The sequence below is a fragment of the Corythoichthys intestinalis genome, chromosome 9 (assembly GCF_030265065.1).
Source record: "Corythoichthys intestinalis isolate RoL2023-P3 chromosome 9, ASM3026506v1, whole genome shotgun sequence".
Classification (NCBI taxonomy): domain Eukaryota; kingdom Metazoa; phylum Chordata; class Actinopteri; order Syngnathiformes; family Syngnathidae; genus Corythoichthys; species Corythoichthys intestinalis.
Window position 1 is genome coordinate 37728744 of NC_080403.1, and position 26449 is coordinate 37755192.

The window sequence follows — 26449 nt, forward strand, 5'->3', positions numbered from 1 at the left end:
AGTGAACAGTGTGATTTCAGATGTTTCTATCACCCACTGTTTAAAAATATTATGAATGTGTTTTTGTTCTTTTTAAAAGGGTTTTGCAATTAATTCAATGGCAAACATTTAAAGGCCCATGAGATGAAAATACTAGTGTGTGTTTCGGGGGGAGGGGGTTATTGTTAGTTGTCATGGGTTGGGCGGGGTGAAGAGCCATGTTAATCTGTTGGATTCAAATAGGTCTTTCCACACCCAGCCTGAGGCAAGGACACACCAAAACATGCTGCCCTAATCTCTTGCATTTGGGGGCTGCTACTTGTAGATAGTGAACTGCAACTCATTGCAAGAGAAGGGGCTAGTATACCTCATTTTATGACACGTCATTAAAGAAAAGCACATCATATCGCATCATTTGTCATCTGTGGTGGGTGTACAAATATATCATATTCAGCAAAGTTTGACTGCTTGAAATTAAAACAAATCCAGTATTAAAGGTGGGGAAATTATTAATGTTAATTATTATTAGTATATATATATATATATTTTTTTTTTTACAAAGATTAATGAACAAACACCAGAGTCCAACTTAATGGGCGTTGATTAGGTGTGTCCAGGGCCCGATCACGTCATTTTCAGAGGATCAGAATCAGGTAAAAAAAAGATCAGGTTTTTAAAATGTATTGATTTATTTGTAGGTATTAACTCATTGGCTGCCATTATTGGTGATAGACGTCCGATCTATTTTAACTGAGTGACGGCTATCCAATTGAAATGGATTTCATGTCTATAACTCTCAATGGCAGTGAATGAGTTAATGGCTACAAGCAACAAAATAATCCAGGATAGGATCCTACGAAAAAAATAATTAAAAAGAAAACATTAACGCATTAATTTTAACGTCGAAAAGTCAGGTTTTGAGCCCTATGCTTATTGAGAGGCGCTGTTTAAGTGACTAGTTCCATCTGATGTTGAAGTTCAAACATGCGACAGAATGCAGGCTTCTTGTGCGCGCCATATTCAATACAGTGGAACCTCTACATACGAATTTAATCCGGTCCAGGACCTGCTTTGTAAAATCAAAATGGTCGTTTGTCGAGCGGGATTTTCCCATAAGAATACATTATAATTCGATTAATTCGTTCCACAGTCTAAAAACCTACACTAAATCCTTCATAAATACTGCAGGTACAATCACAAATAGTAAAACAAATAAATTATTAACACAAATCGGAATAATAATGATATAATAATGTAACAAATCGGGTTCTAATGTGGCGGTTGTGTTTTTGCATGCTGTTCCTAAACGCAACGTGTGACTGACGGTGCGAAAGACTGGAAACTTTTTACTTTCTCTTTTCTTGTTCTGTTGTTGTTGGTGTCAGCTACGGCGGACAGTAGCCTTGTTGTGTTGCACAAGTTCTGAAATAAATCATTAAAAACTTGACGAAGCTGGTGATTTCCTTGCCGTTGCTATAATAATAATAGTTGTCACCTTGACTTATAAAGACTGGGGAGGGGAGGTCAGAGGACGACCATCGAGATAGTAGACATATTCCGGTCGTATTGTCGAACCAGTTCACTGACACGTACACCACACTCATATTTTTCTATCATTTCCATCTTAATTTCAATGGTAATCGTCACTTTTTTCCTGTTTTCACCAACTGCACTAACTTTCTTTTGACCCATGTTGATTTCTCTCACAAAAACACAAAAAGGTTGGTACAGGTGGTGAAAAAAGGAAAAAAGGTGACGCTTACCATTAAAATGATGATGAAAATGATAGAAAAATATGAGGGTTGGGTGCGCATCCGTGAACTGGCTCAACAATACAGCTGTAGAATGTCTACGATCTGAACGGTCCTCCTCTGACCTCCGTTCGCCAGTCTTTATAAGTTAAGGTGACAAGTATTATTGTGGTAACATTGCCAAAGAAATTGCCAGCTTCGTCACGTTTTTATTAGGGCTGTCAAATGATTAAAATTTTTAATCGAGTTAATCACAGCTTAGAAATTAATTAATCGTAATTAATCGCAATTCAAACCATCTCTAAAATATGCCATATTTTTCTGTGAATTATTGTTGGAATGGAAAGATATGACACAAGATGAATATATACATTCAACATACTGTACATAAGTACTGTATTTGTTTATTATAACATTAAATCAACAAGATGGCATTAACATTATTATCATTCTGTTAAAGCGATCCATGGATAGAAAGACTTGTAGTTCTTAAAAGATAAATGTTAGTACAAGTTATAGAAATTTTATATTAAATCCCCTCTTAATGTTTTCGTTTTAATAAAATGTGTAAAATTTTCAATCAAAAAATAAACTAGTAGCTCGCCATTGTTGATGTCAATAATTACACAATGCTCATGGTGCTGAAACCCATAAAATCAGTCGCACCCAAGCGCCAGCAGAGGGCGACAAAATGCCAAAAACCACAAGTAACAAGTGGACATGACACTGTGCTGTCATTTTAATCTGTTTGAGCGGCGCATGTGCGTTAAATGCGTCAAATATTTCAACGTGATTAATTAAAAAATTAATTACCGCCCGTTAACGTGATAATTTTGACAGCCCTAGTTTTTATCCTTTATTTCAGAACTTGTCCAACACAACACGCCTACTGTCCTCCGCAGTTGACTGTGTTCTTTCAACAAAATATTGAAAGTGAAAATAAGCTCTCAACTGCACCGCTCCCTCTCTCTGTCACGTCAGCGATGCAGTGCTTTCAGGGACATCATGCAAAACATGTCCACCACATTAGAATCTGATTTGTTACATTATTACAGGAATTATTATTATTATTTTATTAATCTGGTTTTTATTAATAGATTGTTTTGCTATGTGTAATTGCCATTTGTAATAGTACCAACAGTATTTATTAACTCATTTGCTCCCAAAATTATTCTATTTTTATTCTATCTATATATTCTATTTTTAATTGCTTCAGTGTCCCAAAAACCTATTTATACGTCTTTTGCGTTTTTTTGACAAGAGGCATCTATAGGTTCCGATCTATCTAAAATATAATGCACAACGCTTAAAACCCATTTTAAAGGAATAAAACAGGCCACTGCAGGTCAGTAGCGCATTTGGTAAGAACTCATCTCGGGCCAAGAACGGAAGTGAAGAAAAATAGTCAGGAAACGCATGTTGGAGGGATCTTGTGAAGACGTGTGAGAATTTGAGAAAAATGTGGAGAATGATTGGGGGAAAAAAGGCAAACGACACTGGAGGAGTGTTTTGGAAAGAAAACGAAACCATCGTCAAAGAAGGATTCAAAAAAATCTATCTTGATGAGACAGACGGTGACGTCCACAACAGCGTCAGGTTCCACATGCGTTCTGCGGAGCTCACGTTGCGTTACTCCTTAGCCCGAGGTTGAAACAACGATGAAGATGATGAAAAAAGTGAGACCGATCTTGATCCGGACTCATCAGATTAGCCACGGGAGCAGCCGAGAGCCTTCCCTGTTGTTATGTGCGCAAATAGTTCAACACTTCAATAGTTTACTTATGTGTAAATAAATTGTTAATTTGCGATCAAAAGCTCTATTTGTCTTGTTGTTTATCTTATTTTGTAAAAGGAAAACATTATTCAGATTAGGAGTGGGAACCTCTTGGTACCTCACGATAACGATGATCTGACGATATGGTGATACAACCATTATCGATACAATGGTCAAGAAATCATTCTAGGATATTCTACAAACAACTAATAAACAGAAAAATAAGCTTCTGCTGTGAATTGGAAAGAGTATCACTTGTAGACGTCCAATCCATTTGAACTGGGAGGGTAGCAGCGAATGAACGAATCATTTGCTGCCATCCCTCCCACTTCAAACGGATTGAACGTCTATGGCCGTCAGTGACAGCCAATGCCAGGCAATGAGGTAATTTCGGGCCATTTAAGGTCATTTACCTGTTCATTTTCAGTTATTTCCTTTTGATTTTGGGGTATTTCATGGGTCACTTCCGGTTTATTTTGAGTTACAGAGCAGGAAGTTACCTGGGAATCACCCAAATCAATAGGCAGTGACTCAACCTCAACAGGAAGTGACCTGTAATTGCCCTGAAAATCAGACATAATGATTGTGAATGGTTTCGAATGAACGAACGTTCCCAGTCTAAATGATTGAGCGTTAAGCACCATCAATGCAGCCTTATAGTTAACTGAGACACTATTATGGTGGAAGATTTTGGTAGTAACGTGTTGGTTCCCTTTTTTTTTTTAACAGTGACACCTTTTTAAAACGATATCTCGGTTCTTGGCTGGAGCATATTGATAACCTTTTGGGATACAAATTATCGCGATATATCACCATTCTGATATATTGCCACACCCCTAATTCAGATGTTTGGGATGTAACTAAAGCAAAAAATAGCTGTGTATAAGTCAAAGTTATGTTTGAAATGTATGCTTTCACAAAAAGCTCAATTTCTCAGTTTTTTCATCAGAAATTGGAAAATTGCTTAAACTAAGCTATTTTGTAATGCTGATTTCTAAAGAATGAAAAAAGATATTAACTAACTTTTTTTCTGCTAAAAGAAGAGAGTCTAATCTTTCTTTTGGTAGGTTCCATGTTTATATAGCAATAGAACAGAATTTTCTGTGGCCCTTGCAAAATCAGTCAAAATCCAGGAGAACGGCCGCGACCGAAGGGTCTTGCTCCGGTGAAAATGGCTGGGAGTGAATGAGTTAAGGATTTAGTGTAGGTTTTTCGGCTGTGGAACGAATTAATGTAATAATAATGTATTTTTATGGGAAAATCCTGCTCGACATACGACCATTTCGATTTACAAAGAAGGTCCTGGAACAAATTAACTTCGTATGTAGAGGTACCACTGTATTTTGTGCAAAGCGTCAATTTCAACACACGCTAATTGAGCCGGTGAAAAATAATGAAAACCGGTAAAAAAACAAAAAAACACCGGACGCCACAGACAGGATATTAAAAAGTGGACATGTCCGGGCAAAAGAGGACATTTGGTCATCCCAATCTAAATCAGCACAACACTACAAAGCCGAAGCAGGTTTACCAAAATTCATATATGGGAATGAGTGTGAACCAGCTACTGGTACTGGATATTGAACTACTTCAAACATGTTACCTACCACAGTGACGAAAGAATTGTACAGTTCACGCACTGCACACATGTTAAAACACCGAACGCCAAAGAATCGGGAAAGGCTAAAGTAGTAATGTAGCCAAAGTGGCAAGGTCAGTGTAGCTGTAAAAGCATAAAAAAGTAACCAATGGAGAGGGAGCAGGCCTGTGAGGAGTAGCTGTAGTCCCTCCCCGGGCCGCTAAGGGCTGAGAGGGGAGCCGGTGCGCTAAATGCTGCTGCTTCAGAGGGACGATGGTGGAGGGCTGCTAAACATGGCGGCGCTCTCCGAGGATGGGAGGTACGGATTAAATTGTGGACAACACGGCGCAGACAAAGTTACCGTTCTGCACGTCAAATTGACCGAGACAGCACTGAGAGCGATTGAGACTTACCAAAAATGCACGGTGAGTAAGATGTTTTTGCTTCGAGTGAAAATAATCACCGGGGAGTTGAAGCCTACTGCCACGCACTGTACAGCTATTACGGTAGCTGAATTTTTGGCTGTGATATAAACGGTCGAATTTCGACCATTTTGGTTTATTGCCGTTAAATACATCAATAGAGAACGATGAAATGGGCTTCATACGTTTGTGCCGATTGAGTTTTATGAACTGACAAACGTTCTTTCACCGAAAATAGCTGATGTAAACTATGACACTCCGAAAAGCTTTCGTTAGCAATATGTTTGTGAGAAGCTTTAGTGCTGTGTAGGCAGACAATTGTAGTAGTTTTTTCCATCTACCATTTTCTGAAATTTTTTTTTGCTTCTGGTATACTTACTTAACGGTCAACGTTAACAATTGCAGCTCGAAAATAGAACTCCTTATCTGTGGCAATTAGTTTTACTGTTTAGTGTATAGAGGTAATAATAAAATGATTATGCAAGGCAAAAGTAAATGCCATTTTAACCGTGACACTGGAAAGTCAGTTTGCCATGTAAACTAAAAGTTTTGTCAAGAATTATAGTCTCCAATATGAAAACTATAATGGGCCAGAAAGCCACATTGCTAATTTCCAGAGTACCCACTATAATTTTGGAATGGCTAAAGGCAGTTCTGCTACCTTTTAGGCAAGATTTTGAACATGTATCAACAAGTGCCTTTCTGACTTTACGTGGAAATAGGCTTAATTTTTTGCTGTGTTTGCTGAGTCAGTCAAATTCTTTTGCATGTCAGGAGAAAGGAAGGCTGTTAGCTGTGTGTCACATGTAAATTTACATTAGTCTTTTTGACTATTTAGTTGACAAATTTCTTTGCATGTTAACATAGTGTTTGGCATGGGTACTTCATGTAATTCTGGTTCTTGGCAGAAGACTTAACTTGGTAAGCTATTTGAGTAAAACTTAGTGTGCTATTCGGACAGTGCATAACTGTGCAGATATATTTAACTTGCTAATCTTAAACTAGACACACATAGTGTTACCACACCAATATATGACAGGTGATCTAAGTTGAAGAGTTTAAGTTGTAGATGCCCTAAGTCTACCTGACCTAAACTTTGGCAACAACAATACTGTTACATAACATTTACAGGGCTTCAGGCCCCTGTCAGGGCCAATAGAACCAAGCTGAGCATGATGTTCAGAGGTCTTTATGGCAATAATGTATGTCACACCTATACACAAGCTAGAATTTAACCCTGTGGTCAAGCTTTGTTGTTGAAACAATGTGACATTCTATTCATTGCGATGTGATGAAATGGCCAACAGGTTAATTGCTAAGTTGAAGGAATTCTTTTGTGCACCTAATTGGATGTGGTAATGGTGTGCACGCTGTTTTGGAGCGGCTTGCCATCTCTTGCTGACTGAGCAGCCAAACCTGCCTGCTTTTTTTTTTTTCCTAACCCCCTGGGCAATGTGTGGTGTAGCTGAAAGCTGAACTAGTCATCTTGCTATGTGAGTTGGCTATCTTTGTGCTTATGAAGTGAATTGATTATCTGTTCTGAAATGTGATCAGGACTGCTTCATTTTTCTATTGTGGAGACAATCAGTGGGTTAGGGCGGACTGTAATTTTGCAACCTTGGTATGGATGGTTTTGTCCCATTTAAAGTTTACATTTATCTTTGCTTATCTCAATGTCGGAGATTGCAAGTCATTTAGGGATGCTGTTGTATAATAAAATGCATATTCCACTTAAAATGGCTGACGTAACCATTTCGGAAGTCTTTGCTCCTTTGGCGAGGATGCCGGGAGTCCAATGCATCTCTGCCCTAGCCTACTGTATAATGCAGTGAAGCCTCTGCATATTTGTGGCAATCGACTCCAGTCCAATTACACATGAAAACCTACATAAAATAACAAACGTTTCTGAAATAGCTACTGTCAAATAAGTTCAGAGCCTTGCTTTGACAATTTGTATCGGTCAGTAACAAAGTAGCATAATGTCTCTTTTTGTCGTTTCTTTTATCAAATGTCGATTATCTAGAAACAAGTTTTTGTTGTTGTATTGCCTGTCTGCATGGTCTTCCTGGTGTGACAGGCCCCTAAGGCTCTGCTACTGTGTCAAGATGTTTTAAGTACTCATGTGTCAGTCAATTGTAATGCAGGTTTTCCTAAATTTGGGTTTGTGGCAATAGTCTCTGACTAACCTGACAAGAAAGTCTCTCATGAGTGTATTTTACATTTGTGTGATATTGCACTTTGTTAAACTGTATTTTTGCTTTTATTTTGCAGAATGTATCTCATTTGCAGCCAACAATACAATTCAAGGGGCTCCAAGGGGTAAGAATGTATTTTTTATTTAGAAGAAATTCTATATATTTTGCAGTTCTTGTGGAACCACAAACAACACTTCTTCATTCACTCTCACACCTAGGCAGGTTAATCAGCTGCTTAACTGCTTCTGTTTTAGCACTAATCTCTGCTATTAGTAGTCAGTAAGTAAAATTGGTTGTAAGTATGCAAGATGCAACTTGTTATGACAGTTATGGTGTCGATTGGGAAGGTATCACTGCGTATCTTCAATAGTCTCTTGAGTTTCAAATTTTCATAAAACATGAATTTTCTACAGCACAAAAACAATTAATTGTACAACTAAGATTATACTGCTATCCAGTAATGCCCTTTGGCAATTAACCCACCTAACAGCTTTCAGGTCTTGATATTAATCTTTCGAAATGAGCTCCTATAAATGTTTTTTTTTTTTTTTTTATTATAAGTTAACAGCAAAGCAGTCACATTTTCTTTTCAAAAGCAAAAAATGCTCTGTGCCCTATTAAGCAAATTATAACAGTTAATATTTTTGTAATTAAAATCAGACACAATGGTATGGTACAAGTGCAAAGTATTTGTCCTACATTGCTGTGAAAACATATTTGCCTCTTTTTTTGCAATCTAGTTTGCATGGTTTCTCTACCTTGACTCATTGGCTACCATTCACTGTTGAGAGAGTTCGCAGCAATCATTCGATCAGCGCCCTGAGTCAAATTGGGTTAGACGCCTATTGCTGTCAATAGCAGTAAAGAATGATAACTCTATGCCGGCCATCCCACTTCAAATGGATTTGATGTTGATCACTGTCAGTGGCAGCGAATAGGGGTGGGCACCTCTTGTTACCTCACGATACGATAAGATTTGCGATACAAAGCTCACGATCATGATAATCTCATGATATAGCGATAAAACGATTATCGTTACGTTGGTCAGGAAATCATTCTAGGATATTCTACAAAACAACTGATAAACAGAAAAATAAGCTATCTTCATCTTTCTGCTGTAAGTTTATGAGTAGTAGACGTCCAATCCATTTGAACTGGGAGGGTGGCATCGAATGAGCCCCTCCCTCTTCAAACGGGCCAGTGGCAGCCAATGGCAGGCAACAAGCTCTATTTTGCGGCATTTCAGGTAAATACCTGTTGATTTTCAGTCATTTCCTGTTGATTTTGGGGCATTTCAAGGTTACTTCCTGTTGATTTTGGGTTACAGAACAGCAAGTGACTGAATAGGCAGTGACTCAATATTAACAGAAAGTGACCTGTAAATGCCCCTTAAAATCGGAAAGAATGACTGTGAATGCTCTCTTTGTGAATGAACGAATGTTCGTTCGTCTTTCCAAGTCTTAATGGATTGGGCGTCAAGCGCCATCAGTGGCAGCTATGGAGTTAACTGAGGCACTATTACAGTGGAAGATTTTGGTAGCAACTTGTTGGTTCCTTTTTTTTTTTTTTTTTAAACATTGACACCTTTTTAAAACGATATCTTGATTCTTGGCATGAACATATCGATAACCTTTTGGGATGCAAAGTATCATGATATAGCACCATTTTGATATTTTGTCACACCCCTAGCAGTGAATGTGTTAATGTTTAAGTTCATCAAACAAATGTAACCAAGAAAACAACAGATGATGAAATGATAACTTTTGATGAAATGAAGCAAAACTACTCAAATTTACATGGCCCTTTGTTTAAACCAAAAAAAAAAAAAAAAAAAAACACCCCTTAAACCTAATAGGGTCACCCTTAGCTGCTAAAAACAATGGACATACAGTGTGACAGAGTAATATTACTGGCAATGTCTTTGGATATATTTTTGACCTACTCATATATGCAGAATTAATTTAATTCGGCAACACTTCAGTTTTTTTCTCCTTCCTTTGTTTATTTTTTTTTCTTTTTCAAAGCTATTCAGAAGGGGTTTGTCTGTATTGAATTGTCCTGCTGCAGAGCCCAAGTGTGAATCATCTTGAGGTTACGAACTGAAGGACATTGTCCACGAGGATTTTCTGTTAAAGAGCAGAATTCATTATTCAAACAATCATAGTAAGGTTTCTATATCCTGACCTGGCAAAGCGGCTCAAGGCTATCACATTACTGATTACATAGCTTTCTTTTTCTAAAGTGATGTCTTATATACAGTGGGGAGAACAAGTATTTGATACACTGCCAGTGGGAAAACCCATTGACAAGTATTTGATACACTGCCAATGGGAAAACCCATTGGCAGTGTATCAAATACTTGTTCTCCCCACTGTACGTGAGATAACATTATACACACCTTCTAGAATCTATAATGTTCATCTGCCATCTTGCCAATGGCCTGGAGCCTATCCCAGCTAACTATGGGCAGGAGGTACTCCTTGAACTGGTTGGCAGCCAATTGCAGGTTTAGATAGCTTTGCTTTTGTTTAAAAAAATGTATATTGCTGTGCTGTTTCTATTTGCATTAAGTACTTTATAGAGTAGTAGTATTACTGGTTGCATCTCACATTTAGGATGTGACTTCCATTTTAGTCATGCATGTGGTCTCAGTAATCCAATTGTTTCCCCCCACCGTATCGTTTGCAAATGCTGTAAACCAGCGAGATTTCATGTGTGAAGTGTCACCTTTTAACCGCGAATTTGTGTTTTGGAGAAGACTGCCAATGTTTTATTGCAGGCTAAAGTGGTTAGCACATTGCATTTTTGCCATTAGCCTCAATGTAGCAATGCTAACATTTTATATTAATATAGATGTGTTTCCTTATTTTGTAAGTCTGAATATTATTATTATTAATTTCATGGTGTATTGATGACCAATTAACCTCTGTGAAAGTAAATGGAGTCTTACATGCAATCAACACGCATGTATGCTGAGTGCACGCAGCACACGCAAATGCATGCACAAAATTACCGCTTTTATCTACAGTGCGATTAATTGACCTATAGCATATCGTGACAGGTTTACGTTCATATTCTTTCCAGATTGATGTAAATTCAAGTGTTCCATTAGTTGAATAGGTATTGAGGTAATCATAATTGGGTGCGGGCAGTGAAAATAGCCTCTGCTTTCCCAAAAAAGCGATTTGTCAGAGTTCCTGATTCAACTAGAGGGTCAATGAATTACCTCTTCACATCAGGCTAGATTGCTAAGAAACAGAGTGGGGAAACTATGCAAAAATAAGCTTATTTTGAGAACAGTGCAAAAACCTTTCCCACAGCGTTGTACAGTATGTTTATAAGCATACTAAACAAATGTCAAGTAATATTCTATTGACTTCAGTAATATGAAATTAACCATTTATTCGGTTACTGTGCTACGGTTGCTGCTGAAATGGATTACAAACAAATGGATTAGACAACCAACATTCCATGTAAGTTTTATACTGTAGATATGTAGAAGCCTTAATCCAAAATCATAATTTTTAACTGTAAAATATAAGAATGGACATTTGCCACTACCGATTAAAGTGAATATAGAGAGCTGTCTACAATTTAAAAAGTCTGCATTGAAGCACCTCTCATGCTGGATGAACTCAACCTGTTTTTTTTTTTCTGGGAGTTCCTGACACATTGCTAAAAACATGGTAGTCTTGGCTACCTCCCACACAGTTGTAGCTAGAGGTGTGCAAAATTTCCGATTCTTAGATTATTCGCGATTCGGCTGTGGAAGATTCGAGAACGATTCACAAACATCCAAATTCCGATTATTGAAATATGCCAAGTAAAGCGGAAGTACAACACACTCAGCGCGCCGCACGGTCAATGAGGAACGGAGCGAGAGTAGCTAAACATCATGCTTCTCATTACCCGGCCCCTCGGGTAATGCCAATGCTCAACTCACGGCTCTAGCTCAACTCATGCCACAAGATAAAAAAAACACAACAACATACCTGACTGCTGCCGAAAAGCTGCTACAAAGTACATCCACATAATGTTACGGTAAATATAATTTATATAGGACTAGATGCAATATAGATTCGGTAGCGTTAGCAGCACTCCTACAAAAAGCTAGATGCGGGCGCTAGTAAACGGCCGCCATCTTAAAGCAGTACACTTCCCTGCAAGGCTGTTGTAGCGAACCTTCCAAGCAAACCTAATTAACTTTTTATCTAAAATACTCCTAAGTCGGTAAAATATTGACTTGAATCTATCTTTAAAATAGTTTTACAACTTTCACATGTCGAAAGTAGACAAAAGGGAAATTATGGAATAACGGGAGCAATTTTAACAAGTTTAACGGTTGATTCACAACATTAAATTAATTGAATGTAGTTTAAAGCTGCTGATACAGAATGGGGACTGGAGTTTTTTTATTTACTGTTATTTTTGTATATTTGTTTACTGCTATATGTTAACTTGATACTGAAATAGTAGTTTGGTTTAGCCTGAGAGTATTTTTGAACAATTTTGGAACTAATGTACAAAACATTTAAAAAAAAAATAATAATAATTTTTTTTTTTTTTTTAAAGGAGGGGGGGTGCAACAAAACCGTTTTATAATCGAATCGGAGCCTCTGAATCGTAATCGAATCGTTAGGTGCCCAAAGATTCCCAGCTCTATTTGTAGCTGTAGTTGAAGTGAACATTTTGTTTATTTGGAGTTATGAAACAGTGATGTGTTGACTAATCCATCCTCCTCTCAGTTATTAACAGCCTAGTGCTAGGGTGTATCACAAAGTGGTGACAGATGTAATTGTGCTTCGCCAAGGATGATTGCAACAACAATGTGAATGCAGGCCAGGGGAACTGTGCTTCAATATTGAGCAATACAGCGGGCCTGGTGTCAGAGCATCCCCAAATTCTTGATTTAGTGGATTAATGAAAATTTTCTATATCCGGTGAAACATAACTTTTGGTGTGTTGGAATTTCTAATAGTTTGCTTTTCCCCCCTTGTGTTAATTATTTCAGTCCATTAAAATACCCAGGTCAGGTTCTTCCTCCGATGCATCCCACAATTTTGATTTCTACCTGTCTAATGTTGGCAAAGACAACCCTCAGGGAAGCTTTGATTGCATCCGTCAATATATTTCTAGGTACCGTTTGAATTACCTCTTCATGTCTTACTGCACTTTGTCAGATGTTGTACACCTTTATCTCACTTGCCTCATATCTCCAGCTCAGGGGTCTCTCACCTGGCATCGTTGGCAACGGTACATAACAAGGTCACAATATGCGCTACAAATGACTCCTACAAGGTGACTCGAGAGCGCATGACCCAGGCTGTGGAGGACACACGTGAACGTGGGACCAAAGTCATCAAACCTGGGGGCCAGTACAGAGGCAAGGCCTTTTAAAATTTCATCACACTGCTTAAAAACCTTCTGGCTCTGGTAGCCCCTATAGTTTGACGTCAGAATTGTTCTGCAGCCGATCATCTGCTCTCCACTCAGTTTAAACTGTCTCTTGTCAGGGCCTGAATAGGACTGACTCCATTCGAAGCCCGTAAGGCTACTGACTAAGCCATTTTACTATCATGGCGTTTTTCCAGATTAACAGTCAGACTGATAAAGGCAAAAGGTATAGATGAAGAATTTGTGTTTTACTAACATGTCCCTAATAAAAACATTTTGAAACATGCATCCTTTACAAGCAGTGAAGTCTTCTTCACTTTACAATAATGTTCAAACAATTTTTCTGTTTACCTCATTTTAGATACTTGGCATATTACTGATTAAGAATGAAGTCACTCAAGATAGGGTAACAAAACAAATTGGTTAGTTTTTTTAGTAGGATTAGTGGATGTTTCCTTTTGTAGCTTCAGAGAAATTTTTAACATAAACATTTTATTTGTTCTGCCACCAACCCTTATTTTGGAACTCCTATATGAACAACTAGACAGAGTTTAGGCAAATCATAATCAATTAATCACTCAATTTATATGTTAAAAAATATTATTAAAACATCCAGCCATTATGCACAATTTGAGAAAACTAAGAACAGTGGTGAACCTTCAATGCACAGTGACCACTCTTGCAGGCAGAATGTAAACACAATATGGTAAACAGAGTTTGGCTGGCAGTGCAGGTATAAAAATGCCATCAGTTTTTCTCGTCACATTTCTGGCATTACAATCTTGGGCGCTACAACTATGAACAATGCTATGTTATCGAGCTGGTTATCACATTATTTAAAGAATATGACGTCAGTGTGCTCGAACACTCAGATTGACGCCTATATTTCCTGAACTCTTATGTTTCGTATTGTTATGTCAGCGACTAATGACATTAATAATCAACAAAGACTAAATCACAAGTGGTGAGTTTATTGTAGGGCTGCACCTAATAATTTTTTTAGTAGTCACTTAATCTATCAACTAGTTAGTTTGAATAATCGAGTAATCTGATTAGGAACATTTAATGCGTTGCAGAATAAATTTTAGGAGATGCACTAGAGCTGAATACTCGAGTAACTCGATTTTAAAAACTAACCCGAGTAATTTTATTCACCTTGAGGAATCGTTTAATTTTTCCAGCTCTAAGGATCACGTTTTGCCCGACTACTTTAAATGTGAGACAACGCGCTGACGTCATGTGCGTAGAGGACGAAGCAATAAATACCTGACTGTAGCCAACAGCTGCTAAAAATTACGCCCGCATGACGGTGGTAGCAGGTAGCGGCTGATGCTACGGTGGTAGCAGATAGCGGCTGATGCGTCTCATAGATATCATTTTTATATAACAAGATGCGAAATGACTGAGTCGGCGGCGTTAGTAAACAGCTCCATTTTAAAGCAGTATTATTTAATCTGTGAAAACAGCGCTGTAGAGTGATGAGGGTGTAAAATAAAAACTTAATAATGCTGTCAATTTTAGCTTAGAAGTCATTGCTGGATAAAACCCCAAGTAGCACTGGTCCCTAATGTGATCCAATACAGCAGATATCATATTTATATTGAAAACAGAAAAAAAGTAAAAATCCTATCAGGACTTACAGTTTAGACTAACTTAAAACTTAACTAGAACCTAAAAATAGCTTGACACAAGTGGAAATTTAATTGAACCAAGTGGGAAAAACACCTAACATTTAAGTGACGTGTGTTATCAAGCGTCATGACATTTTTAGGTAAGAAATATACATTTATTTTTATAAGAACTAGAAGTTTTTTGAGTGAAAGCAGTGAATGTCTTTTTTTTTTAATTTTATTCTAGTCACATCTGAGATGCAATTGTTGGCTGATTTCAACAATGTACATCGAAAATAAAGACATTGATTGACTGAAAATGGTTCAATATTAGAGGAAATGTCTTGTTTTCTCATGTATATTTATAATTGTTCTTTTCCTAAGAAAAAAATGTTTTATCCGATTACTCGATTAATCGATAGAATTTTAAGTTGATTACTAAAATATTCGATAGCTGCAGCCCTAGATGTAAACAATGGCTTGCTTAGATTGCACTTTTAAAAGTGCATTAATTGGAAACACAAAATAAAATTTCATGTATGAAGAATTGCACTTTCATTTAAAAATAAATATACCTGAGCTTAGCCTCAAACTGTATTAAAAATTAAATAAATGACTAAGTACAACAAAAGAACAATTGGCTAACGTGCACAGCAAAAGTCTGTTAGCTTTAATGCTACAAAATGCTAGTGCTTTTTTTTAACAATACTCTTAACAAATCTCGTTCACACAAAAAACAGCTAAATATACCTCTAAACTAAATTACGAATGCATAAAAAAACATTAGCTTATGTTGGTCTTAACAGGGAGCAGCTGGATATAGCCATGTTAAATGAATGTCATATTCACTGTTGCCACTAGAGGGCAGTGTATCCACCCAAATCAATAAACCTAAATGCAAACACTTTCAAAACAAACCATTAAACGCCACTCTAATTAAACGAATATTCGAAGCAGCAAAATGTGATTCGACGCTGTTTTCCTAATCGAATTACTTGAGTTAATCGATTATTCGTTGCAGCATTAGTTTATTGTAATAAGTGCATGTGAAGACTGAAAATATTCTGATGCTTGAAGCAGAGATTATTATTATATATTTTTTTAAGTGTCCGTTCTGCAGTAGATCAAATTTGTCGTTCACGTTCACTAACAAGTTAGGTGTGAAACTAAACGGGCAGCGGTGGGTTCCATTGAGTAATATCCTGTACAGTCATACAGAAAGAATGGTTTAATTCTTGAGTCCTATTTAGATCCGCTTCAATACACACCTCAAACGCCGACTTGCTTTCCTCTCCACGTACAAATAATAAGGATAAAGCTCTTTATTCACATCTAAGATCCTAATTGTATCTGCCATCATCGTACCAGCATTGCAAATTAAGATCAGTCAATTCGATGTCAACACCACCAATTCATTTAATGGATTGGATGTCTACTTGTGATAAATTGATTGAAATTTACAGCAAAGGATGAGTGGACACCACATGGTTATCATTATCATCTATCATCATCTTGGGAAGGGTTGCGCAGCATCATTGCCTTATTTCTTAATCGGCCCCGATATCAATAACGTTTTAGTATCATATCATTGATAATACCGATACTAGTATCAGTACAACACTAGTAATGGAAGTTAGGACAATTGCTGGTTTATTTAAGAAGCTGTGAATGTTGACTGCATTTTTTTATAGCTACAGCGATTGAAGCATGTTGATAGCCACTGGAGAGCAGAAATGTACATAGCCAAGTCTTAGCTGGATAATGACCTCAATGTGGTTAACAGTTAAAACTCTGTTTCCAGGAAAGCAAATACATTCTCGTAAACCAGCGCTGTCTACACCCGAAGTCGTCCCAGAGCGCAAGCGATCAACACCAATCAACCCAGCCAATACTATCCGCAAGTGCCTTTCCAACAACCCTGTATCCCAGCGGCCATTTCGGGACCGTATCGTTCACCTGTTGGCACTAAAGTCCTACAAGAAGCTGGAAATGCTTGCCCGTTTGCAGAGAGATGGAATCAACCAAAAGGATCGTAACTCCCTGGGAACCACTCTGCAACAGGTGTAGTAAAGTTTCAGATGTTTTAAAGAAACGTTGGGTTTTGCCTGAGTTTTTTGGTGAGCGCTATTTGCATGCACAGATGTGTCCACCACAGGATATGTGCAGTTTCTTAATATTTTGCACAATTTACAGTCATATCTAAACTTGAAACTGTTTTTCTTTTCAAAACAGGTGGCAACTCTTAACCCTAAAGACAATACATATTCATTGAGAGACTTTGTTTTCCGTGACGTCCAGAAAGACTGGCCCGGCTACTCTGAGGAAGAGAAGACACAGGTGGAGCGTGTTCTGACTCGGTAAGTTCTTTGTGTTTAATCATTACCATACACTAGCTGTGGCTGTAAAGTAGGCTACTACTGTACATGTATGTCAAATAATGCAATTTCACCTTTACAGAACATAATGCCTATGATTTCAAACCAGACCAAAGCTATTGGCTTGAAACGTGAACTGTCATTTTGAATGGATCTATACTTTTTATTTGTGATGCACCTGAAAATCCATGTCTGAAATCTTAGGCCGAGAATTTGGATAAAAGGGTGTTTTTCGTTTCGCTCTGAAATACTTTTTGCACTGAGAGTAACAAGACCAAATGTAGAATGTTGTGATAATGTAAACACATTTCTGTTGTGTCATATTTTTCTCCTTCACCAGCAAACTAGGTCTTCCTACTGAGGCACTTTCTTCAAACAGCTCTCCCAAAGACAGTTTGCTTTCATCCCCTCAGGTAACTTTTGCATAAGCACACATACACGCATATGCACACGTTCAACATTCTTCTAATATATGTTTCCCCTTGGCAGAAGCGACAGCCAGATTTCGAATTTATAGACCCTTTAGCACCAAAGAAAGCCCGCATCTCCCATCTCAGCAATCGTGGGCCAGCCACGTCCTTATCATCCTCAGAGCGCCGCGAGGATGACAGGAGCCCTGGTGCTAAATCCTCTTCTCTGCCCTCCAATGCCGTCTTGGGCCCTCCCAGCCATCTCCCAATTCCCTCTCACCCTCCAGCACCCTCTCACCAGCAGCCAAGCCCAGTCTCCAGCTCTAACTCACCCAGCACCCCGGAGGGCTGCGGCACCCAAGACCTGCCTATGGACCAGAGTTCTGCCTGCAGGGACACTTCTCCAAATTCCTTGTCATCGGATAGAATCTTGCAGCAGGATTACCAGCCTCCAGTTTTGGTGGCCACACCGGCAACTTCACCGAGCCCTCCACCCTGTGCCTCGCTCACTGTTACCTCCACTGTGATCAGCAGCCCTCCGTTATCCACCACTAATAACAAGAAGTTTAAGAAGAAAGCCAAAAAGCACAAAGACAAGGATCACCAACGAGACAAAGGGAAACGGAAAGAAAAGGGCAGCAACAATTCTCCAAGCCTCGTTGAGCAGGTCAAGGAGTGTCAGAAATCTAAGAGGCAGCAGAATATCGAAGACGAAAGCGAAGTTACCATCAAGAATCAAGGTGCTGTTCTAATGGTTATTTTTAATGTCTGATTAATTTGTCTGTATGTCCATCACATATCAGGGCTCCAGACTGCTCCCAAGTGTGGGGCATTTTGTGACTAAAATTGGAGCTAGTGCGTGTATTTTTTTTCATCTACTTGCACATGCGTGACCAGTAAGATTGCATTTTTATTTTATTTTTTTTGCTGACAAACTCCCTCGCGGTTAAATTGACTAGTTCGCAGTAATGTAACGAGCTGGTTTGCCAAGGGAAAATACTCAGGACCACTTCCAGGAGAGCGTGACTCACGAAACGGCTGCCCGAGAGGCTCCACTTGCCTCGGCCACATTTACGCACATGTCCCCCTGGTAGTCTTCAGTTGTGATATGCGCCTCCAGGAAATATATGTGGCGCCACACCATGTTTCTATTTGGTATTTTACAAGTGGTGAGTGTGCAACGATTGTAACATCACAAGCTACGATGTTAGACTTTTTCGTTTTCTCAAGATTTATTTCAATCGCAACTCTTCGGCTGCTTGTAAGAGCAGAGCATGACCACGCTCTCCCTCTAGTGTGATGCATTCAAAAGTGTTTACGAAAGAAACGGTGCTGACAAAACTGACTCTGACAAGCCGGTGTAGGTTCACTATCCTCTTCCCCTCACTATCCACTCGCTCTCGCTATATAAGCTATATAATTGGCCGAGGAAATGCTGTCCCGTGAAATGCCTGTTTAAAAATGTTCCCGTTGTTACTTCTTGCGTTCGCTTAAAAGTGCCCATTTAAAAAGGAAAAGCGATGGATGATACTCCACGCAGAGCGTATTATTAACAAATGTTAAAGTTGTATAAACATATAGCGAGAAAAAGGAACGTCACTGTCAAGCGCAGGCCCCCGCGTGTGGATAGTGAGGGGAATAGGATAGTGCACCTACACCGGCAACAGAACATAGAATATACAGTGTGCACACACACACACACACACACACACACACACACACACACACACACACACACACACACACACACACACACTGTCTGGAGCCCTGCATATTTAATTTCATTTGAAAGCTCAGATGTTCATCTATTTGCTTTCTCCTGTGTAGCTTCATCTGCCTTACATTAAGTTAATCATTTCACTGATGTAAAAGAGGTTTAACTGGAACATTTAATCCAAAATTCAGATTTTATGATCTCAGAGAATATATGATAATAGTATTAGACTATCTTTGTGCCAGTATCTAAGGCTGAGATTAACTAAATTAGGTTTTTTAACCAACAGGCCTATGGCGTTAAAATAACAGCCCCCCCAAAATATGTAGAGATCGAAACTCCATACTGAAGTCTGATTTTAAATGGAACTTTACTCTGAAATCCCTTCCATCGTTGATAGGTAAATCATTTGACAAATCACACACGTTACTTTGACTTTCGTACTGTACAACTTGCGGTTCAGTGGCCAACTGGTTAACATATTTTGCCTCTTACTGTTTTTCTATCTTGGCTTTGTGAATTTTCATCTGGGCTAGGCTCCAGCACAAGACCCTAACAAGGATTAGCGTCATAGAAAATGGAGAGATGGATGATACAACCTTCTTTTGAAAGATAATTGATTTTGGTAAAGCCTTTAGAGAGAGGATGATTTAATTTGATCTCTTAACCCTGTTATGTATAAATGGGATTCACACAGTAAAACGACACTTCTTAGAGCCTCAAAAGTACAAACTTCTGTAGTCAATTTAATGAAAGATGAACACAGAGGTCCTCATATAAAGAGAACAGCTTGCGTTCAACCCAGGTAGGACTGAGCTATAGATCTCTGTGTGACTGTACCAGTTTGCAAAAGGACACCGGCACAAGTGCATGACTATAAAGGCATTCTAAGGTTAGCCAACACCCAAGACTAACAGCCAAGACTAATTGCATGGGGAAAAAAATACTTTGTTGGTAAGTGCAGTAACGCTCCAATTGCTTTAAACCAGGGGTGTCCAAACTTTTTGCAAAGGGGGCCAGATTTGATGTGGTAAAAATGTGGGGGGGGGCCGACCTTGGCTGACGTCCTTTACGTAGAATTATATATTTAAGCAAATTTTAGCAAGCCATTCTGTGTGTCACATTTGCTTTATTTATTTATTTATTTTTATTAATCATTTCAACAATCTCGCAACTAGCCTTTGTGGCGTTCTCTTTTGACTCTCGGGGTCTTGCAAAATACTGCTGCTGTGAAGTTAAACTACCTTCAAGTTGCTTCAATTTCTCACTACGTATATTCCCTGTAATCTTGTCGTACATGTCAGCGTGTCGTGTTTGTTAATATCGCCTTGCATTGAACTCTTTAAAAACAGTGACTGTCTCTTTGCAAATAAGGCAGACACAGTTGTTGCATATTTTAGTGAAGAAATAGTCCAATTTCCACCTATCCTTGAAGCGTTGGCCGCCGCTGTCAACTTTTTGTTGTTGATTGTCGCCATTTTAGAAAATTGGGAGTAAAGGGCCACACGGGGTAATATTGCTTAGAGTGCTGCTGCCTTTTAGTGGGTAAATGAGGAGCAGCATTTGGTGTGTAAGCTACTTGACATGCTGGTAGCAGTACTGCTGACCAATTTATTAAGTCTGTGTGCGGGCCAGATGTTATTGATTTTATGACAGATGCTGGGGGCCGGATGAAATTTGACCACAGGCCACATTTGGCCCCCGGGCCGTACTTTGGACATGTCTGCTTTAAACTGTTTTGTTTTGTTTATTTAGCAGTTCTTCATTAGATTTGGCTGTATCATCACTTCGAGGTTTGAGCAGTTTTAGAGGGAAAAAAATATTGTGATATTTCTGGCCAATAGTGCAATCCCATTCACGGTTGTCTTCAAATCAAGCTGCACTGCAAATCTCACAAAATAATATTTATAAACATAATATGAATGGGTTATTGCCTAACTGCATCAGAGACTGGGCGCTCATGGGCCAGTCAAGTGCACATGTGGCCTTGGCAATTGTGATATCTATTTTGGTGTAAAACCAATCATTCAGCCCCAATCAAGTGTCATATTTATGGTGACAAAAAATGTAGGTTCACATTTCTTAAGACTTGAATATCAAGCAATCAGGCATCAAGTCATGCATATTCAAGTAATGAAAATTATGCATTTTCTTCTCAGACTACCAAGAAAAAGAGAAGAATCCCAGCCAATCTACTGTATTCTCATCCACTATCGAGGCTCCTGACTATGAAACGTAAGTTCCCTAGAAAAACGCTTTCAAAACGATCAGTTCAAACGAAAGCACCTTCCAGTACAGCAACTAATAGCAGTGCACCGAGTACTAAAAAGTTACGACAAAGTGCGAAGAAATAACACTGAGTGTGGGGGAGGTTTCACTCCTGCTCCTTCTTTTACCATCAGGGAACCACTGACTACAGCTGTCTGCACAAATCTTCTGTTAGCCGTGTCACATTTACATAAACATTATCTTCTGTGGAATTGTAATACCTCCCTTTACCAGGTTAAATGTTGGGAAAAAAACAACAGCACATCCTATTGTTTCCAGGAAGTACAAGGCACTGGTATCCATGGACCAGAGACAGATTTACAAGGACGACTTTAATGCTGAGTACGATGAGTACCGTCTGCTTCATGCTCGCGTGGAGAACATCACGCGTCGCTTCACACAACTGGATTCCAAGTGCCGCAGACTGGCACCAGGCACCAAAGAGTATCAGGTCTTTTTTTTTTTCTGAACTGCTACTGATCGATGTGAGCAGAGGCACAGAACAGGTTCATTTGCTCACGTGAGTTCTCATTTTATTTTCTAGAAGGTGCAAGAACAAGTCGTGAAAGAGTACAAAAAGATGAAACAGGTATGCTGCTGCATGTGTGATATCGCTTCAAATCATTATTTAGAAACAGTTTTATTCAAGCTCTCATGGTACGCTTGATAACACACATCACTTAATAGTTGTTTTACTACTTTACTTAAAAGGTGTTTTTCCCACGTGTTTCAATTGAATTTCCATTTCCACAAGCTATTTAAGTTCTAGTTACTGTAAGTCTAAATTGTAAGTCCTGATAGGCTTTTGAGTTTTTGCAGTGTTCAAAATAAATGCATGATACCGGCTAGATTTGAAACACATTCGGCACCAGTGCTACTTGCTATTGCGCTAAACTTAACAGTTAGCTTTATTATATTTTTATTTTACACCCTCATCACTCTACAACGCTGTGTTTTTACAGATTAAAAAGCCACGCATCGACACTAGTCATAATTAATAGAAACCTAGCCTTCCGCAGGGCTAACATTATGTTAGCAAGGTACAGTAACGTTAATCTTATTTATTAGCGCTACTTTAATTTAATCTTATTTTGTCCCGGGTATCGATCCTCTGCTCTCGGAGTAAGCACCTTTGGTGGAGCGGGGGCTAGGCAGGCAGGTCGCGTGGTAGCGCCCGGCCCGGGTTTCAGGGGTAGTCATTGATTGCAGGGTCCAGCGAGGGGTGCTGAAGCGTCGCCGGGGCCACAGGTAGCCGGGGCCGGGCGGGGTTAGTGTAATGCGCTGTCTTACAGCGAATACATGAAACTGTGTTCGCCTTGGTCTCCAGCTTGAAATGCTCCCACACTTTTGACATTTTCTGCACCCTTTTCTTGGTGCATTTCTCTTGGTGTCCGTTGGCTTCTTCGTCGTTATCTGTATATCCATGCATGGTTGAAATCAAATATATCCGGCGCCGCTATTTTCTTCCGGTACGTACGTGACATCAGCGCGTTGTGCCACATTAAAAGTAGTCCGGGCAAAACGTGATGCTTAGAGCTGGCAAAATTAAAACTATTCCTCGAGGCGAATAAAATTCCTCGATCAATTTTTAAACTCGAGTTATTCGAGTAATCGTTTCAGCTCTAAAGTAGTACTTCCACACGCGGGTAAGAGCACATGTGCGCACGAAGAACGTATTTGCGCACATGAAGAAGAGCGTGTGTGCACCACGAAGAAGTCGCGCAGCCAAGTGAGAGAGGGGGGAAAGATTACAGTTTAGCTTGCGGTCTAGCTAGGATTTAGCTAGACTGCGCCCCACCCAATCTCGGGAATGTTAAAAAAAAAAGAAAAAAGTTTCAGTTAAAAGATTTTTTCCACTTTAATCCATGAGCTCTACATGCTTCCACTTTGTCAAGTCATGCGTGTGTTATTTTTGAACGTGGTTGGATACTGGTTTTGGTCTAACATTTGCCAATTGTGATTCCAGCACAGCCCCAACTACCACAGGGACAAACAGCGCTGTGAGTACCTGCACAACAAGCTGGCGCACATCAAGCGGCTCATAGCAGATTTTGACCAGCGCCGAGCCCAAACCTGGTGATGAGAGAGCTCTCACCACGTCAAGTGATCAGTATTGCAAACGGCGTGTCGGGTCCGACCGGCCCTTATTTATTAACAGCCGCACACTTGCTGCCTAATTCCTCCTTTCTTAATTTGTCCTTATCCCACTTTCCCTTTTTCATTCCTTCCTTTTTCCAAGTTTTGATTCCACAGGCTGTCTTAAGGCCTTAACTTCTGAATCCCTGCCTTGACTTACCAAACCCCTGGGTTTTGGCTACCCTCTCAATTTTTTTTTTTTTTTTTTTCCTTTTCTAGCTTTTCAGGGTGCTTCATATAGAGCAAATGGGTTTGGTGGGACTTTTCATCTCTTATTTTGAAGGAATTTATCTTGCAGGAATTAAGTATTTTGAGCTTGAGATGAGCTATTAATTTGTATTTAAGAAAAATAAGATCTATTTATTTTTGGGACTTGTAGTGCAAAAGAGTCCACAGATGATTATCTTTTGGTAAACAATGCAAAAAAAAAAAAATACCCAAAACAATTTATGGGCCTTATTTGTTTTGACATTGTAAGCCATTTTGCACATAAGATCCAGATAGCTCTTTTGGCAAAAAATGTCTCCTGTCTCTCTACTGTCTTCTCTTGCTGCTGAAGGTCATGTGAAATGGGCCGAGCTTGAGAACTAACAGCGAGAATGTGAGAATTTAGTGAGCCGATGTGTCCATGGATTGTAAACTGTTCTAATGGCCATGTAGGGTGTTGGGAGACAACTTAAGGTATAGACCTCCTAGGGGGCAGTGTTCCCCCTGCACCAACAGTGTTCATGTCAATGGTGCCTTAAGGTGTTTACCAAGATGTTGGTGAAGGTTCACCCTTTTGGTTCATAGTCAATACAAAGAAACTACATCTGCCTGGCAACAGGCTGTGTGTGTATGTAGATGTGTGTGTATGTGTGTCAGAAGCAGAAATAGAAGGGATATGAAGCCTGGAAGGTGTGTTACAAACGGTACGAGTGTTTGAATGATTGTGTGATATTAGGAGGGGAAAAAATGAAAAATGGAGGGAAAAAAAGAAACTTGAAAACTTAAAATGAGAAGGAAAAAAAAGCTGCTATTGTGTTTGACCAGCCAGAGCACTCTGAGTTACCAATGATGTGCCTCTTCTTTCTGCGTTGATGTGGTTCCTCGCCAAGTTCATCCACCGGAGGATAAACATGTTATATTCAGGTCAAATGTGTTTGATCATTTTGAGTTCAGTACAATGTTCAATGAATGCATTCTATTTCAAATGAAAATATATTTTTGAGTCTATGTTAACAAGGGAAACGTTTACAAAACCTGTGTTAGAATAATTAAATACGTTTTTTGGTTCACTTACATGGAGTAAGATTTCTGATTGGGAATTGGATTGCTGGAGAGGTTATTTTGCCACAAATGTACCTTTGGACCTCACTGCGGATGAGGGACTTGCATGGGTCATGGGCCTTGTGTGCCACCTGAAACTATGCAGAAGATAAAGGCTTATACATTCTGTAAGTGTTATACATCTCACCCAACCACCAAAGAGTTTTGCTTAATTGAAAAAAAAAAAAAAGACTATATTCTCATGACCTGGTTTAAGGAGGCATCGTTAAAAAAAAAAATCTAAGTGAAATACAATGATACATTATGAAAGGCCCTTCAGTATTGGCCATGGATTAAGAAAAGGAAAAAACAAGTGAATTTTGAATGAAATCTGATCCTGTCCATGTAAGAATGTTCAAGAAATTTCAATAAAATCCACTTGGTTTTACTTAAAGGAATCGTCTTTCATTATGTACTATTTGAAATTGAACCGTGTGTATGAAATGTTTAGTCTTATTAGTAGGAGTGGGAACCTCTTGGTACCTCACGATACGATACGATTTGCGATACAAAGCTCACGATAATGATGAACTGACGATATGGCGGTACAAGGATTATCGATTACATTGGTCAGGAAATCATTCTACAAACAACTAATAAACAGAAAAACAAGCTTCTGCTGTGAACTGGAATGAGTTTATCACTTTTAGACGTCCAACCCATTTGAACAGGGAGGGGGGCAGCGAATGAACGTTCGTTCATTCGCTGCCATCCCTCCCACTTCAAACGGATTGAACGTCAATGGACGGTAGTGGCAGCCAATGCCAGGCAATGAGGTAATTTTGGGCTATTTAAGATCATTTACCTTTTGATTTTCAGTTACTTCCTGTTGATTTTTGGATATTTTACAGGTCACTTCCTGTGTATTTTGAGTTACAGAACAGGAAGTAACCTGGGAATCACCCAAATGAATAGGTAGCGACTCAGCAGGAAATGACCTGTAAATGCCCGGAAAATTGGACAGAATGACGGTGAATGCTCTGGTTTCGAATGAACGAATGTTCCCAGCCTAAATGGATTTGGCGTCGTGCACTGTCAATGCAGCCTTAGAGTTAACTGAGACACTATAATGGTGGAAGATTTTGGTAGCAACTTGTTGGTTGCTTTTTATTATTTTTTTTTTTAGACATTGACACCTTTTTAAAACGATATCTTGATTTTTGGCAGGAGCATATCGATAACCTTTAGTGATACAAGGTATGAACATTCATCCATTCGCTGCCATCCCTCCCACTTCAAACGGATTGAACGTCTATGGCCGGTAGTGGCAGCCAATGCCAGGCAATGAGGTAATTTTGGGCCAATTAAGGTCATTTTCCTGTTAATTTTCTGTTACTTCCTGTTGATTTTGCGGTATTTTATGGGTCTCTTCCTGTTTATTTTGAGTTACAGAACAGGAAGTGACCTGGGAATCACCCAAATGAATAGGCAGTGACTCAAACTCAACAGAAAATGACCTGTAAATGCCCTAAAATGAACAGCGAGTGACCTGTGAATGCCCTGAATATCGGACAGAATTACTGTGAATGCGTTG

At 39.1% G+C, this 26449-nt stretch overlaps 1 protein-coding gene across 1 annotated transcript; it reads left to right on the forward strand.

Moving 5' to 3' along the window:
- Window positions 1-5273: 5273 nt before the first annotated feature.
- Window positions 5274-25112, forward strand: ell2 (elongation factor for RNA polymerase II 2). The gene is made up of 12 exons (XM_057845224.1): window positions 5274-5508; window positions 7777-7824; window positions 12712-12836; window positions 12920-13083; window positions 16506-16765; window positions 16937-17061; window positions 17420-17492; window positions 17569-18229; window positions 21363-21438; window positions 21751-21922; window positions 22016-22060; window positions 23438-25112. The coding sequence occupies exons 1-12, from the start codon at window positions 5335-5337 to the stop codon at window positions 23549-23551; spliced, it is 2037 nt and encodes a 678-aa protein (XP_057701207.1). The 5' UTR covers window positions 5274-5334; the 3' UTR covers window positions 23552-25112.
- The last annotated feature ends 1337 nt before the right edge of the window (window positions 25113-26449 follow it).

Coding starts and splice junctions, on each gene's coding strand:
- ell2 (XM_057845224.1), top strand. CDS start 5,335: ATGCTGCTGCTTCAGAGGGACGATGGTGGAGGGCTGCTAAACATGGCG. Junction 12,837..12,919: donor ATCCGTCAATATATTTCTAG/GTACCGTTTGAA, acceptor TCATATCTCCAG/CTCAGGGGTCTCTCACCTGG. Junction 16,766..16,936: donor TGGGAACCACTCTGCAACAG/GTGTAGTAAAGT, acceptor TTTTCAAAACAG/GTGGCAACTCTTAACCCTAA.